General features: G+C 47.2%; 1 protein-coding gene across 4 annotated transcripts in view; it reads left to right on the top strand.

Annotated features, from left to right (window-relative positions):
• The window catches only part of CAMSAP2 (calmodulin regulated spectrin associated protein family member 2), a 94,622-nt gene extending 81,466 nt beyond the window's left edge, over nt 1-13,156 (top strand). For 2 of the 4 annotated variants that reach the window (XM_029228274.1, XM_029228275.1), the window contains 7 exons: nt 212-2,375; nt 5,070-5,206; nt 5,623-5,843; nt 7,824-7,896; nt 8,650-8,765; nt 10,305-10,423; nt 11,067-11,372. In XM_029228274.1, coding sequence (XP_029084107.1) covers nt 212-2,375; nt 5,070-5,206; nt 5,623-5,843; nt 7,824-7,896; nt 8,650-8,765; nt 10,305-10,423; nt 11,067-11,372 — 3,136 coding nt within the window. Of the gene's footprint in view, nt 1-211; nt 2,376-5,069; nt 5,207-5,622; nt 5,844-7,823; nt 7,897-8,649; nt 8,766-10,304; nt 10,424-11,066 lie in introns of all 4 variants that reach the window. The other 2 variants (XM_029228273.1, XM_029228271.1) reach the window with 2 other exon arrangements.
• The last annotated feature ends 4,497 nt before the right edge of the window (nt 13,157-17,653 follow it).

The following is a 17,653-nucleotide window of genomic DNA, read 5'->3' as shown; positions in this document are numbered from 1 at the left end:
AGCATTTGAAAAGGGCAACGTGGGCCGATGATAGAGTGACCAAAGGGGCCAAATGTGACGGGTGGCCCGACAGCCTTACCCTCGCCTTGAGGACAATGTGATTATGAGAAATGGGAAAGAAAGGAAGCATAATTTCAAATTGCTGTTCAGTGATATCAGATTGTTTCCTTTCTGGGATTATTTAAAGATTTTCTCTTTAATTTTTTTTTAGATCATCAGTGCATGGCGTTTCATTTGATATTTCTTTTGATAAAGAAAGTAGTGTACAGAGATCCACTCCAAACCAAGGAATCACTCGTTCTATTAGTAATGAAGGACTTACTCTGAACAACAGTCGTGTATCCAAGAACATTAGGAAAAATCTGTCCTTCAAGCCGGTAAATGGGGAGGAGGGAGCAGGAAGCATTGAAGAAGAACTTCACGTGGGCTCTCACGGCCACCTGGCGGCCTACGTGCCCCTAAACACAAACGAAGTAGGTCCTAAGCAGAACGTGGCTCACAGGCTTCCGAATGGAGCTCTGCAGGGCAGAGTGCTCCTCGATGAGTTCGGCAGTCAGGTCGGGACCCCCAGCATCGAAGAAGCGTTACAGATAATCCACGACACCGAGAAGCCTGCCCACACCCCTCGGCCGGAGCAGCTTGCGAACGGCTTCTTCCTCCACAGCCAGGAGATGGGCGTCCTGAACTGCAGCGTCCCGCGCGGCCAGTCCAGTCCCGAGAGCATGGCGGACACGAAAGGCGCCTCGAGCCCCGTCACTGACAACACGGAGGTGGACACGGGGATCCACGTCCCTTCGGAGGACATTCCGGAAACTATGGATGAAGACTCTTCCCTGAGAGACTACACCGTGAGTCTGGACTCTGACGTGGACGACACATCCAAATTCCTCCAGGACTACAACCCCAGAGAGGCCTTGAGTCCCTGTCCCAGCACCGTCAGCACCAAGTCCCAGCCCGGTAGCAGCGCCTCCTCCAGTTCCGGCGTGAAGATGACCAGCTTTGCCGAACAGAAATTCCGGAAGCTGAATCACACCGACGGAAAAAGCAGCGGCAGCAGTTCTCAGAAGACCACGCCGGAGGGCTCGGAGCTCAACATCCCTCACGTGGTGGCCTGGGCACAGACCCCAGAGGACACGGGCCTTCCGCACGGCCGGGACACCACGCAGCTGCTGGCCTCCGAGGTGGTGCATCTCAGGATGAAGCTGGAGGAGAAACGGCGGGCCATCGAGGCCCAGAAGAAGAAGATGGAGGCCGCGTTCACCAAGCAGAGGCAGAAGATGGGGCGGACGGCCTTTCTCACCGTGGTGAAAAGGAAAGGGGACGGCCCCTCCCCGCCCCGGGAGGAGGCGGCTGGCGCGGAAGACGGGAAAGTGTACGCGGAGCGGCCGCCGGAGAAGGAGCCACAGAAGGCGAACGGGCCGAGGAGCGGGTCCCCGGCGGACCCCAAGGAGGGCACGGAGAGCCCCGTGGGCAGGTGGCCGCCGTCCCCGAGCGCGCCCGGCGACCCCGAGGGGCCGTGGAGCCCGGCCGGCCCCGCGGAGGAGCCGCCGCAGGACGGCGAGCTGCTGGAGCACACGCGCTCCATCGAGAGGCTCAACGCCTCCCTGCTCGTCCTGCAGCGGGAGATGCAGCGCCTGGCGCTGCAGCAGGAGCTGCTGATGCACATGCGCGAGCAGCAGGCCTGGGTCATCTCCCCGCCCCCGCCCTCTCCGCACCGGCCGGCCCGCGCAGGGAAGCCCCACCGGCCGCCGGCCGAAGCCCCCCGCCCTGCCCACCCGTCTCCGCAGCCCGCTGCCAGGAAGAGCGCCTCCTTCTCCGTCAAAACTCAGAGAACTCCCAGGCCAAATGAATTGAAACTCACGCCCTTGCACCGAACGCTGACGCCCCCTCGCTCTGTGGACAGCCTCCCTCGGCTCAGGAGGTTCTCCCCGAGTCAGGTCCCCATTCAGACCAGGTCCTTCGTGTGCTTGGGGGGCGGCGGAGAGCCGGAAGCGAAGGAGTCCGGACGCAAGGAGGACGAGGAGGGGGAGGAGGAGGGGGAGGGGTCCACGGGCCCTCGGGAGCAGCACGGGCACATCCCGGAGGACGAGGAGGCGCGGGCTCCGCCCCCTGCGGCTCCCGAGGGCCTGGCGCGGCCCGCCACGGAGACCGCGTGGCCCACCCGGAGCGAGGACTGCGTGAGTCAGCCTGCAGAGCCTCCTTGCAGACCTGCCTTCCCACCTGCTGCTCCTAAAAGTGCTAATCTGATTGAAGTCTCCCTCTCAGATTTGAAAGCCCCTGAAAAGGCTGATGTATCTGTTGAAAAATATGACGGAGAAAGTGATAAAGAACAAGTTGATGACGACCAGAAAGTATGCTGTGGATTCTTCTTTAAGGTAAAGCTAACCCGCGTGGCCCTAGGCCTCTTCACTGGTGGGTGTTTTCAGTTGGCGCGCTTGCTTCTTTAGCAGCCGCCCTTCTCGTTACAGGTCTGCCATTAATCCTAAAATGTATTCTGGCCCGCCCCTTGTGGACTGCAGTTCTGTTCGGGCACGTTGGTTTCTAGAACAGCCTTCCTTTCATCACATCGTGGTACATGTTTAGACGTGCTGTTTTTGTCCCTCTGAGTCTCTCTCACTTTCACCAAAGCCTTTTGAAAACCAAGTGATTCACACTCTTGCAAAAGATGTTCAGTGGCCACTTTGTAAAAAGCTCATAACTTGGCATTGCATGTAAGTCTGTTTTAGTTCATTTTCTTAATACTGACCGTCTTCCCTTGTATGTATTGTTTTTTAAAAAATCTTTTGAAAACTGACCAGATAGACTCTTGCAAGGTGAAACATTTAAAAGTATATAATTGGAACAGTTGTCATTGAAATAGCTTCTCTACAAGCATTGGCGAAGGTGTAGCACATGACCCCCGATCTCAGGATCGGTGTTGGATATGACATGTGTTTAAACAATACTACAGCCAACTAACACAAATACTGAACAGTATCACCTCGTGATGGTAAGATCTTGAAATTTATCATAGATATTAGAACCAGAAAAGGCTAATATTATTTAAAAATGTTTCTCCTGTCATCCCTTTTTTCATCTTTGTATTTTTCCAAATTCCCTATAGGGAATAATATAGGGTTTTTTATAATCAGAAACATGTATGTGTGTGCTACTCATGTTTCTTTTTCTAGTTAAGGGACTAAAGTAAATAGTTTGTGATCCTGAATAGCTCCGCAATTGGGAACATAGATGGAAAGACAGCACTCAGCGGCAACAGTTTATAATTTCGGGTTTTAAATGAAACGTACAGCAGTCCTATTGGGGTCAAAACCCGCGAATACTGAAGTGGTTACAATTGCTAGTTTTACTTAGGATCATTAAATATTGGAACCTGGTAACTTACTTTGAAGTTGGTCATAGAGAGATGGCCCTCTCGGCCCTTTTTAATGTTTAGAAATTTGAATGTGGGTTGTGTTTTGTCTCTTAACCGTGTAGAACTACTGTTTTTTTTTTAATAGGCTGCTACTGTAGACAGTAATAGATGTGTTTAATTTTAGAGACCTTGCTACCTCTGCTCCTGCAGAGAAAGGAGAACAGAGGGGCATCCTTGGGTGTAAAACGTACAGTCCATCTCTACCCTCGTTTCCTCACTTCAGTTTTCACTGCCCGGTACTCCCCCCTTGGACCGTGGTCATAGCTCATTCACGGGGCTCCCTGCCTCTGTCATGGTCTCATTCGTCACACTGCCACTTGGTAGCACATAGCTCGATGGAGTCTCTTAGAGTTGCCTGTTGGATAAACTTAAACCCCTCAGCATGTATTCAGGGGCCTTTCACAGACTGATCCAAGCCTGTTGGTCCACCCTCTCCCCCCATAACTCTGTTTGGGATGTTTTGTAAGAAGACTAACTTCAGGCCTCATCTGTTTGCTGCAGCCTTTCATGGTTCCTTGGGTGGATGTGAATATGTTCTCCCGTGTGTCTCTTGTATCCTAAACATCCTCATAGTAATGCTGCTGACCCAGAACTTCCAACTACCTTGTGATTTGCTTCTGTTACGATTTCTCTTAGACTGTGAACTCCTAGAGACACTGCATCTCCTTATCCCCAGAGCATAGTAAAGTGCCTGGCAAATTGCCGTGTTTGTAGTTTGTTTGACACAGACGTGTGAATGTTTGGACTGACTGTTTGAATGGTATCTTCTGACTTTCTCCATTCAGAGTTCATCTCTCTCTGGGTTTCTGTGCAAAGCACCTTGTTTGTGCCTCTTCCCCGTGGGATCTAGAAGCTCCTTAACCTAAGGTGCCCTATCTTTTTCATATTTTAGTATCTGTAACGTCTGACACTATGTTGTGAATGTATTAGACACGCAGGAAACACTTGTTGAATTAATAAGCAAGGCATCGTTACGAGGGGGAACCACTTCTACAGCTGGTTACTTTCCTGACTTCTGAGCTCCCTGAGCGTTCAGGTGGAAGCCGGGGCAGGCTCAGGACACCTACAGGTCATGAACTAGCTCTGGGGTTAAGAGTATAAGTGTGCTCGTCTTCTCTTCAAAGGAAAAACCTGTGGTATAGTTCAGAACCCAGCAAGCAAACTGTCAGGACCTCAACTTTTTAAAAAAAATCATGCAGCAATAGCTTCATTTATGTGATACAGCTTTGGGTAGCTAATTTTTTTGATGCTTTTACTTGAGTTTTCTATATTAAGCATGTATTTAAATACAATTTAAATGCAGTTTTAAAAATTGTGGGGAAACTCTCCACTCTATCAGTTATTTATCAGGGCCCAAAAAAACTTTGTCTTTTTTTTTTCCTTTTTATGTTGTTCTTTGCTAACTTCCTAAGTTTTGAAAACATGTAATCAAAGAAGTTTGTGTCCTTTGTTACTTGATAAAAGTATTACCACTTTAATTCATTTCTTCCCTCATAATTTTGGAACATGTCCATCTATGGTGCGGTTGGAGTGAGCTTCACTAGACAGTTTGGATTTTCAGTTATTAAGAGTGACCCCTCCATGTGGCCACAAGCATTGAACATGAGGATATTGGTGCCTCAGATGTTTCCTCTTTCTCAATGACATTCACTCTTAGGATGATCAAAAAGCAGAAAATGATATGGCAATGAAACGGGCAGCTTTGTTGGAGAAACGATTAAGAAGGGAGAAAGAGACCCAGCTGCGGAAGCAACAGCTGGAAGCTGAGATGGAGCACAAGAAAGAGGAGACCAGGTGGGGGCCGCTGCGCGGGGTCCGTGGGAGGTGGTGTCCCCCTGACTCTTGTTAACGGTGTTTAGGGACCTTTGCAGAATATAGAAACAACGCTGATTTGGGGTGCTTTTTAGAAGTTATTTTCCTAAAGTGTCACTTGATTGCATATTTTTATCCTGAGTTTGAGGCATCTTAAAGTTCTCCAGAAACATTAATTGAAAGTAATTTTCCTGGGTTTTACACACACACACACACACACACACACACACACACACGCATTTTTTAAGCACTTATTAATGGTATATTTAAGTGACCTAAATTATCTCAAGTACATTTTAAATGAACCAGTTTCCCAGGGGCTGAATCATTCTTCCTTCTCACGTAAGCGCACACCTGACAGTGTTGTGCACAAAGAAATGTACCCGCTTGTTTCCTAGGCGTAAAACCGAGGAAGAACGTCAGAAGAAGGAAGATGAGCGAGCCCGCCGGGAGTTCATCCGGCAGGAGTACCTGAGGCGCAAGCAGCTGAAGCTCATGGAAGACATGGACACGGTCATCAAACCTCGGCCTCAGGGAGCAAAGCAGAAAAAGCAGCGGCCGAAGTCTATCCACAGAGACCACATTGAATCCCCCAAAACACCCGTAAAAGGTCCTCCAGGTAACACGTACATTGTGAGGAGTCTGTTCATAGCCACAGCAGCCCGGGCAGTCACGCTGGCTGTGGGGTGCTCGGGGCTGAACTGCACACTCCCTGTGTGCAGAACCAGAACGAGCAGAGGATGCTTCCGGTGACTTGAGTGTACTATGTGTGCATGCATATGGCCAACAGAGCAAACGCAGGGGCTGAACATCCATCTTAAACACTAACCTGGCAGGGAGCTCGCCCTCAGACGTCAGCTCCCTGGATCATTAACTGCCCTTTCTGTACTGGTAAATTTAAGGATAAGCATTGTGTGCCTGGAATGTGTACAGAACATGTCAGTATAACCAGGAATATAAGATCAGGAGTTCATGAGTCCCTCCTTTAAGATATAAATGGTCAAAAATCCAAATTTATAATTTCTGGAGTTGAGATAATATTTTTTTTCTAAATTCAACATGCATACTCTTATTTTTTTAATGTTTACTTTATTAAAACTAAATGCCACGGAGAATTTTAGAGAATTCCTAGAGTAATTCTAAAACTGAAGGAAAGTAACATAACATTGACTGTTTAAAGAGACCTCTAATGCTCACAGACATAGAAAACAAACTTATGGTTATCAAAGGGGAAAAGGGGCGGGGTGGGTGAGATAAATTAGGAGTTTGGGATTAACAGGTACACACCACTATATATAAAATAGAGAACCAACAAGGACCTACTGTACAGCACAGGGAACTATATTCAGTATCTTGTAATAGACTTATAATGGAAAAGAACCTGAAAAAGAATGTGTATATATATATATATATATATATTATATATAACTGAATCACTTTGCTATACACCAGAAACTAACGCAACATTGTAAATTAACTATACTTCAATTCAAAAAATAAAGAGAACTCTACGTTTTCTAGTCAGTGAAAATTTTTGATACCCAGTATTGGCTGAAATTAATAAATTAATTTTCTACTTGGTAATTAGATACTCCTAAATATATTTTATTCTTCTTGTTAATTTCTTTGTTAATTTTTCTTATTGTTAACTTTTTTCTTATAATCACTGTATTATATCTCATATTACCACGTTGTTTCTGGAATAAATCCTAACAGCAATTAATTTTGTCATTACTTCTTTTTTTTTCTTCCAGCCTTACTGAGATATAATTAGCATACAGCACTGTATAAGCGTAAGATGTACAGTATAATGGTCTGACTTACGTACATCCTGAAATGATGACCACAGTAAATTTACTGAACATCCATCGTCTCATCTCGTATAGATACAACATTAAAGGAAAAGAAAAACATATTTGTTCCTTGTGATGAGAACTCCTAGGATTTACTCTTAGCAGTTTTCGTGTCATATATCACACAGCAGTGTTAGATAAATTATAAACCGTAATCGTCTTGCTGTACATCACATCCCCAGGACTGTTTGTCTTATAACTGGAAGTTGTACCTTTCCACCACCTTCTTCCAGTTCCCCCTCCCTCCCCCCACCTCTGGTAACCACAAATCTGATCTCTTTATCTATGAGTTGGTTTGTTTGTTGAAGTATAATTGACCTACAACACTGTGTTAGTTCCTGTTACACAACATAGTGATTCATTTGATGTTTCCATACGTCTCAAAATGATCACCAGGGTTAGTCTAGTTACCACCTGTCACTGTACAAAGATATTACACAGTTATTGACTACGTTCCCCACCCTGTACATTTCATCCCCGTGACTCATTTATCTTCCAACTGGAAGTTTGTACCTCTTAATTCCTCACTTATTTCATTATTCCTCAAAAGCAGTTCCTTGCTAATTTTGAACAAATTGTGCGTACATGCATGCAAGCATATTATGCATCTAAAAAGGAAAAGAGACTACGTGAGCTCCGTTTTCATATGCTGGTGTTGCCTAACGAGCAGACTCTTTTCCAGTTGTTCCTTTTGAATTTCTAATCTCGTTTTTATTCAGGATCACAAATGTATCGTGTCTTTTCAGTCTCTAGCCTTTCTCTGGCGTCACTGAACACAGGCGACAGCGAGAGCGTGCATTCAGGCAGGAGGACCCCGAGGTAAGTTGCAGCATAAGTGTTTTCATAGAAAACGTTACTTTATATTTCCCAGTGAACGGACCATAGTCACAAATGTTTATAAGCGTTGCTCGCTAGGACAGTTTGGGTTTCTGTTAAAAGAAATTTATATGGAAAGAGGTCTGTTCGTCTTTCAGTTTTTTATCTTTCAGAGTTTTAGAATTATGTCACCAATAAGACATTAACCGCAATTGTACACCAGTCGTTGTCACTACGGTTGTGATATAATCATGGTAAAACCAGAAAGTACCTCATCGGTATAGTGCCGTCCTCTAGTTTTCTTCCCCTTTAGAATAATTCCAGAGTAAGGAATTATTGCTCGTGACTTAGGAAAGATCTCTTTTGTACGCTGTCTCTTTCTTTCTCTAGGATATATGTACCTTGGAAGCTAAAAATCAGTATTTCATTATTTTATACTGTAACACCCATATACAGAAAAGAGGGTTTCTAGGGACGGTCATCAGCTCTGAGCTCTGATCTTTGTATTACCACCCTACTGCGTTAATTGCCGATTGTCATGTGGACAAACCATTCATTCTGTCATTCAGCAGACACTTAGGGAGTGTTGAGTTCTCAGGACTTGGATGTATAGCTGTGAATGAGACGTCAAGTTACCACCGTCCTCTCGTTTTAAAGCCTCTCTCTGGGTTGAGTTTGTTTGGTGCTCACGTATACCCTTCTGAACCCCAAATGTTTTTCTCTATCTGAGGCATTAAAATGTTATTTATTATTTAGATCAGAGTCTGTAGAAGGCTTCTTATCTCCAAGCCGTTGTGGCAGTAGAAATGGCGAAAAGGACTGGGAGAACGCTTCGACCACTTCTTCTGTGGCTTCTGGAACAGAGTACACAGGTCAGTGCCTGTGCATTTTTAGGGAAACAGTTTAACATGGGGCTGAGACTAGCCGCAGGCTGTGCTAAGAAAGGTTCACTGACTTGCCTCTCGGTCTAAACACGGAAGACTGATCCGAAACAGTGAATGCAGGTGGTCACTTTCGGTTTCAGTGATATGGTTTGTCCCAGAAGAATTAAGGTAAGTTTCTAAAAGGTAGTAGTACCACTTAACACCTCATTCCTCTACTTCTCCCTTAAAAATGCAGGCCGTTTCTGTGTTGTAGTTTGGGTTTGAAGAAGTTTTAGAGAGGGTCCCTCAGCAGTGCATCGGTCCTGAGTACTGGGAACAGCTAGAGTCCACCGAGCCCCTCCTCTAACGCTGGGATTTCAGTATCTGGAACAGTGCGTCTTGAAAAAGTGTTGAGAGGCTCTAAAAGACATGGGAATGCATTGGCTCTAGGAGGGCACCCGGCCTTGCACGTCCCCGTCAGGCCCTCCTCCAGCCTCTGTTTGCAGAGGTGTTATTGAAGGAAAAGCTCATAGAATGGAAAGAAGGTAAGAACTAAAGAAAAGAAGCAGGAGAGGAAATGTGAGCGCCCTGGAGGGGTAGATGGGAGGACAGGAGAAGTGCGGAGGAGCAGAGACCGCCCGCGTCCCGCCTGCATCCGTGTGGCCCTGGAAGTGGCCCCCAAAGGCCCAAGGAGGCAAAGCTGGCTGACTTGGTGTGAGCTTTCCCTGCCTGTTCTATGGCTTCTGAGACAGCCCCCTTCAGCAGCGTGTCGGCCTTTAAGGCCAGCTTAATGGCCGTGTTGCAGCACCGCTGGGAGCCCAGAGCTGCAGGCCTGCGGCATGCACCTGACCTGCTCAGACCAGCTCATGGGCTGACTGTTAAAATTCCAGGAATTATGCAGCTGCAGAACAATTGCTGGCCCTGAGTCAGCCATGGTAGGAGTAGTTTACTCTAGAAATAGGTAAAGATCAGGGCTCATGTTTTTTCTTTCCCAAAGAACCAGTTTCTCGGCACACTACCGAGGGCCTTTCGGGGCAGAGCTGAGTTAGTGTGAGGGGGAGGGAGCCTGCCAACACACGGCCCTTCACGAGCGCGAATGTCCCAGCAAAGTGGCAAAAAGGGTTTCTGTGCTTTACAGACATCGTTGTGAAAAGAAAATGCTGAGAGAAAACCCCAGAGGTGTGGAAGAAGAAAAAGATGAAGCTTTTTCTTGTCTTTTAAAAGCTAAAGTTACTTGCGGTCCCATTGTGCGTTAAGCTCACCAATAACCTTACCAAACCCGAGAAAGAGGTGAAACGGGCAGTGTGACGATCACAGCAAGGCCCGCGAAGGCCCCCAGGGGTGTCCCTGCGGATGCAACAGTGCTCTGAGCTGCGCTCTGACCTGCTCTGACCGCTGCAGAGCAGCCAGAGGCCCTCAGGCACAGAATGTTGTTTTCCATTACAGAGTTTAATCAGCGTAGGGACAGTCGCATCGTTTAAACACAGTCGTATTTCCGACTTAGGAATGCTGTTTTTGTTTTATTACTGTTATTAACTTCTGCCATAGGACCAAAGCTCTTCAAAGAACCCAGTGCAAAATCCAATAAGCACATAATACAAAATGCTTTAGCTCATTGCTGTTTGGCTGGCAAAGTAAATGAAGGTCAGAAGAAAAAAATACTGGAGGTAAGCACGTTTGCATGAAAGTTAGATTCGGCAACTTTGTAAAACTGTAGGGGTCTTCTCTTTCAGCTCAGGAGGACATGCTCTTCAGGGGACTCCCAGAATTTCAACAGCGCATGAAAGACCTGTTAACTATGTTCTCATTGTTAGACTTGAGTTTACCTTCAAACGGGATTCTGGAAGGCCGCAGGTTTTGTTAAAGGCCAGGCATAGACTTGAGATGCTAATGTAAAATTATCAATTATTCTCTTGCCCGGAGTCACTCACTCACGTTTCATAAACGTAGATAACACGATCTGCCTTTTTTAAAAATGAAGCTCTGTTGCGAAGGAGATCGCCAGCGCCTGGTCGTTAGTGGTAGAGACAGTTTGACCGAGACCGAGACTTAGCAGACCCTGCAGCCCTTTTAAGTCCCTCCGGGGTTACAATTCCGGCACAGCCAACAGGACCTCAGCGGTAAGGTCTCTGCACACATCTCAATCCCCGTGTGCTGGACGTGGATTGCATATGCCTCATTTTGGCTACAAAGAAACTTATATTTTAAATTACATGTCATAAAAACTGGCCAAGAAATGTAACACAGTTATATAAGTTATATCCAGCAAAATGTTTAAGGGCTTTTTTATTTCTGTTTCTTATCCTAAAGGAAATGGAGAAGTCAGATGCCAACAACTTCCTAATCTTGTTCCGGGATTCAGGCTGCCAGTTCAGGTCTTTGTATACTTACTGCCCAGAGACTGAAGAGATTAATAAGCTGACTGGGATAGGCCCTAAATCTATCACTAAAAAGATGATCGAGGGCCTTTACAAATATAATTCTGACAGGAAACAGTTCAGCCACATCCCCGCTAAAACTTTATCTGCCAGTGTTGATGCCATTACCATTCACAGCCATTTGTGGCAGACCAAGAGACCAGTGACGCCCAAGAAACTTTTGCCCACTAAAGCGTAGGAACCGGGAAACACTCGCTTCAGAACATTCACGCTAAATTTGCACTTCATCTTTCCTGCCTATAGAAAACCTTTCTAATTGCCAACAGACTTTTATTAATTGAAACTGGACATCCAGCTCTGTTGTCATGACAACTGGAATGTAGACCGCAGCGTTTGGAGTGCAGGAGGACCCACACGGGTGATAGGCCAGGCGGTGACGCGCTGTCCAGCTCACAGGTGGAGGTTCGCCTGCTCGGTATTCGACACGTCGAAGCACTGAGTTCTCATATGGACCCTAGTTGAAATACGGCTAAGATTACGAATTGTGTGTTTTGTTTGTTGCTTTTTTTTTTTTTTCCAAGAACTTTTTAACGTACGTGCCTGTCTCCAGATGGTTTATTTTGCTGTTTTTCTCTGCTGGGGGTTTGTTCCAAGATACCTTTGTATTTTGTTTCACGTGGAGATCACGCGAGTGGGAAATAGGCCTTCAGAGGTAACTTGCGTCTTTCTTAGGACGCTGAGAGAAACACTAGCGTTTAGTTTTACAGCAACCCTCATGTTTTAATGGTGTTAGAGCATTTGCAAGAATTATTCTGCTAAGTATTTACAAGTCCATATTTATTATTCACTCAAGTATTAATGTTTCTCTATTAAATGAGAGGAGAAGTTGTGAAGAGCTGCTATAGGTTCACTTAAACCACATGAGCTTAACCAAGAGGATGTTACAAGAAGTTGCTAATTAAATCAGTGCTGGTTTTACACCACTTCTGGCCAACTCAGAATAACTTGGATTGTTCTTTTAACAAAAAGGCTTTCTATCATCTCTCTTAAAGCATGTCACTTTATAAGCTGGCGGAAGTGAAGGACACTTGGAGAAGAGTCTCGGAATCTGAGGATGTAAGACTTCCTGCCATGAGTTCTCAAGAGGTCTTTACGTTATATTTATAACTGATATAAAAAATGATATTTAGAATTTTTAAACATGTACAAAGGGCTACGTTTTAATTTTAAAGTGGCTTCACGTTCTTTTGCTTACGTTGAGTCTTTCTTCTTTATCCTTTTCAAGTGGTTCAGCTTAGGTTAAGCATACACTTGAGCTCTTCTCTGTGTGGTCTTTGTTCCTTTAACAGTGTATACCAGAGGGTTAGTTGGGGGAAAACTTCATTCTCAGGAAAAGACTTGAATGATTCTGTGACCCTGTCATGTTTCAGTGTTGTGACAACCGTGTAAACTTAGAGGGAAAGACAGTATTGTAGCGTATGTGAGATGTGTAGTCTGTTTTCTTTCACGGGAAGTAGAGACTAAAATTTATACATTTCTCTAATTGAGTTGTTTAGAGAAATAACTAATATCTCATATGATGTATTTACTTATTTTTTAAAAAGAGTAGGAATGAGATGTCCCTGAACTGTACTTTTCTATTATTATAAGGCCTTTAGGCATCAGTGCATCTGGGTTATCCACATTTTCTCAAATGCTGTCAATATTTTACTGTAACTTATGTTCTTATATTTATGTATATTTGTTAAAACTGTAAAAAAAAAAAAATTTCACAGATTTTTTCCAGTACCTGTGCAAGATACATGTGTAGCTCAGAACTATTTGTGATCTACTGTTTGCATGTAAGAGACCAGGATATATGTAACTCTTATATTTTAAGTGTATACATACTGTGTATATAATATATGGAGATTTAAACTGGGGGACTGCACATGTTACCTTTCAGACAACCGTTTCTATCACAATGAGAAGGAAAGGATTGTCAAATACATGTTTAGGTTGACCAGTTTAAAAAAAAAAAAAGTAAGTGAATCTAATCAAAATGTGGTAAATAATAGAGACAAAAGGAGAATTAATAAGCGTTCTACGTTACTAAATTTGTTCTTTTCAATCAATTAAATTTCCTTTATCAAGGCAATCTTCTTGGTGATACTACTTGGCCATAAATTTTTTTTTAATTGGCTGCCAGACAATGGAGGGACTAACTACGTAAAACCAGACAGGACCACCCTTTATTCTCAAATTTGTGTGTGTCCAACAATGTCCACAGTGTCTAAAGGTAGAATGTGAATGTTGCCACAAAAGTTCCTTGCTCTCAGTATGTTTTACTTTCTTCATGCGGAAAGAATATGGATATATTTAAGTCTGCAGATTTTTTTTAAATTATGTTTTGAAAATTATACACATGAAAATTACGCTATTTCATAAAGTCTGGAGATATCCATCAACCTTATTGAAACACATTGGTGCTTCTCATCATTGGAGGGTCACATTATTAGGACAATTATTCAGTTAGGTTTGCCAAACAAACCCGTAACGGTTACCAGTGCGGCCTGTCAAATTCTGCCACGTGACACAGCCTTGGAAAGCTTTTCATTCCTCTCGGCTTTTCCCTTTTGCTTTAGAACGACTGTTAACCGTTCTTATTTGGCTGTTTTTAAAGCCGAATTCAGCTTTTTGACTGTGGTTTCATGGGCACTTCGGGCGGTGCGCAGTGTCTGGTGTGCTTACTGTGTGCCCCGGAGCATCGCTTACAGGATTTTTTACGATGCTGTGCTGTAAAATACTGTCCTATTTGCTACTTCCTGGTACCGTGTAGTTTTTCCCCTTTCATTTGAATAAAAGCATGGCACCAAATGACCTTTTCTGTTTCTTGAATAAAATACGGGTTTGGGGGTAGTATTTGAACTTGGGCAAACTCATCGTATCGTTTTTCCTATCTCTTCACCTCTGTTTAAATTGAACCGTTGAGATATTCATAAGAGGCCACTAACACTAGGTGTTGTTTGAACCCTGACTTAGGCAATGCTGAAAGTCTGCTGCCTTCCGTGCTCGGCTCAGACGGTCTGTGTGGTGGCGTGTAAGTGTTTGTGCTCGTCCTACACTAATTTTGTCCGTGTTGCTTCACTTTCTTCTGGTGAGTTAGTAATTGTGTCAGAACTAACCCTCTGTACCTTTGGAACTGAACGGCTGCCGAGGCGACCCCCTCACCGCCTACCCCGCTGTCTCTGGCAGCAGTGGGAAGCCACGTCTTGGCCATTATTCTCTAAGTTTCACTTTGATTTTGCTGATTCTCCTCGTTCAGAGCAGAGCAGTTAAAAAAAAAAAGAAAGATCTAACAACCGGTTAACAACAACAGAAATCCTTCCTGCATAATTCCACACCTGAGGAAATGTCTGCAGTTGCCAAGCCCGAGTGCGTCCTCCGCCTTTGGTCCTTTGACAGGACACTCGGGCCTCAGCACAGAGTTGCACTTCCATTTTCAAAACTGAAAGTATTTAACCGTGAGACTCAGGCGACACTAGAGAAGCGTGCGCAAACCGTGGTGCCCGCGAGTGTGCCCCCTGGCCTGGCTCACTGGGAGTCCTTACTTAGAGCAGAGGAAGGTAGCCTGCTGGATAGGAACAGGCGCCTTTATTTCGTAACCTGTCCACGCGGAGAGATAACAGCAAAGGGAACACGGCTGTGAGGCTCTGACCTAGGAATCGGGCGTGAGTTTGAAACTCTGCCCTCCCTCAGAAGTCACGGGTGCTTAGAAAGTATAGACCTGCCCCTCCTTAAAACGGCAGTTTTGCTTTTCAGAGACAAATGAGAAATTAACTATTTGTGTCATTTGGGGGGGGTACGTCAGCTGCTCTTCACGTCGGGGCTCTAGAACCTCGTCTCGGTGGCCCGCTCTCTCCGGGTTCCCTTCCACGTGCCCCGACAAGAGTGAGTTCCTGTTTATGTCGGAAAGAAAGAAAAACAGGATTTTTTTACTTTCCATTGAAGAGGGTAAAGGCAACTGAGTTAACAAAAACATATTGTAAGGCCCGCTAAGGGTTTTTGTGGGTTTCTTACCGTATGAAGCGAAGCCACTGTGGAACCTCAGCTCCTGATGCATTTTATTCTGCTTCACCCCAGTCTGTGGCTTGAGGTGGTTGAATCCTTGCCTTCCTTCAGGAGCATCTGCTGGGGTGCGAAGCATCGCGGGCTGAAGACACGCAGGGTGGCGTGTGTCGCCGACAGTTACACTCGGCTGCGGTGGTTCGTTGTTCGGGGCGTGCACGTCGATGTGAGAAAGGAAACGTGGCTCTCGGCCCCGACCAAACAGAAACCGTCCCCTTTCACATCGCCTGAGGACTTAAAGGGTCCTCTGATTTGCTCTCCGAGGGGACGCGAGCATTGACATCTCCATTTTACAGACAAGGGTGACGAGGCCTTGGAAGGTTAGTGACTCTGTCAGGGACACAAAGCTAGGAAGTGGCGGCGTCCCAGCCGGCGTGTCAGCCTGGGGATTTCAGATCCCCTCCCCGCCCGGGCCACCCGCGGCAGCATTTCCCGCTGCTGTAGGTGCTGTGGCATGAAAAGACAACGGAGTCTGACGGTTGCGAAAGGCGGTCACACATTCACCGGCGGTGGGAAACAGCCCTTAGGGTTGAGGCGGGCTTCCCTCTGGTGCCCAGTTCTCTAAACGTCCACACAGCAGCAGCTAAAACCAGCCGGCTGTGTTCCCGTGGCCTTGAATACCTGGATTCACAAGGACGGGAAGACGGAGAGATCGCGAGTGTACTGGAGATAAACGAAGCCCGCCAACAGGTTGACTACACGTATCGAGGAAAGAGTCGTCAGGTGCGAGGGTCACCACGGTAGGGTCCCTTCCGTCAGGGAACTCGACTGCCTCCAGGCAGACGCACTCAGGCCTTGAAAACAGCTGGCAGAGTCTCTGCTGTGATGGGGGGCAAGCGAGTCCTTTTCTCCTTAACGGGCAGCAAGTTCAGTCTCATGAGAGCCGGTTTTGTAAGGAACGTAAGACGGTCCTACAGTATTAGCTGGTAGGACGCACGTGCAGCGTGGTCTCAGGCCTGAATTTTGAGTCGCCGTAAGGGCCTACTTTTACGACCACGGCCCTTCAGCAAGGTAGCGGCTTGTAAACTGCACCCTCTTGACTTGCAGCCAGAGGCAGCCACTGTGTTGCCCGTCCCACGTCCCACAGGGTGTGGAGGCGGCGGAGCGCGGGGTCCCGGGGGAGCACACAGCTGTGTCTGTGGACACTGGAAGTCTGTGCTTGCATCCCTGACCCTGCGATCCGTGTGTAAACATAACAGTGCTGAGTCAGTATTCGCCAGGTGAGTCAGTGGAGGCCCAGAATTGAAGATCAGACCCAGACCTAGTCTGGTCTCTGCTGGGCCACCCCTGCTTTCCTACTGAAGATATTTCTGCCCTCAAAATAAGAACCCCACGTCGGCTTTCCCGCTCTGACGCCTCCGGTTCACACAGCATTCCCTGGGACCCGGGGGCAGCTCGAAATTCCAAACCGCCGGGTCATCACGACGGTGACCTTCTGACCTTCTCTCTGGGCCCCCATCTTCCCCCCGCGAGTTATGGGCCTGTCTCAGAGCTCCGCTCTCCCCGACGCCCACCCCAGGCCCTGCTCACCCCCTGCCCTCCTTCGGGGTCTCCAGCCCCTCAGGGTCCCGGCCCCCCGCGCCCCGCCCGCCGCCACCATGCGTCTGACCTGTCCCCTGGAAGTTCACGGCCATCCCCAGCTCAACCTGCTCAGGAACCGAACAGCAACCTCCCAGTGGAACCAACTCCCTCCTGGCAGCCTCCAGCCACCAAGGCCGAAAGCTTCAAGAGCATCCTTTCCTCCTTCCCCCGTGCAGCACGGAAGGCACCCAGGCCCGGACCCCCGTCACGTGTCCCATCCTCGCCTCCCTCCGCCCCCAGTCCCCTGTCGGGCGGCTCTCGCAGGTGAGCTCGGGTCCCGATGCATCTCGAGTGTCTCCCCCCCACAACCCCGGGGCCGCCTCGCCTGGGCCCGGACCTCGCCTCGGGAGCCCTCCCCAGCCGGCCGGGTCACTGTCATGGCAACCGGCAGGGAGATCCCCAGTAGACACCGCGAAAATAAGACAGTCTGACATTCCGAGGTAAGTCCTCAAGGTAGTCGTAGAAAAGGTCAAACTGTAAGGACGGTCTTGGGCTTATCTTAACAACTCCTCTCGTGTCTGTCGAGCTGCGGGGAGGATGGTGCTGGGGCCACTCAGGACATCACCCCGCTTATCACGTTGCCCCCGACGCAGCCCTCTTCTCTGCGAGGCCGCCCCGCTGCCCGCACCCGGGACAGGATGCCGCGGGCTGCCTCGAGTCATGCTGATTCATGCGGTAGAATTCATCCTCTCCAGTAACGTGAGAGCGGTTCTCAGGGAAGCAGTGCGTCATTTTTCTTGTCTTTTGTTACCTGACAGGTGGGGCATCCACCCGGTGGTAGGAGGGGCAGGACGGGGTGGGAAGGGCAGGGTCGGATGGGAAGGGCAGGGT

This window comes from Monodon monoceros, unplaced genomic scaffold (assembly GCF_005190385.1).
Source record: "Monodon monoceros isolate NGI ecotype Baffin Bay Population unplaced genomic scaffold, NGI_Narwhal_1 Super_Scaffold_18, whole genome shotgun sequence".
Taxonomy (NCBI): domain Eukaryota; kingdom Metazoa; phylum Chordata; class Mammalia; order Artiodactyla; family Monodontidae; genus Monodon; species Monodon monoceros.
Note: the sequence above shows the minus strand (reverse complement) of the source record. Positions and strands in the feature narration are given on the sequence as shown.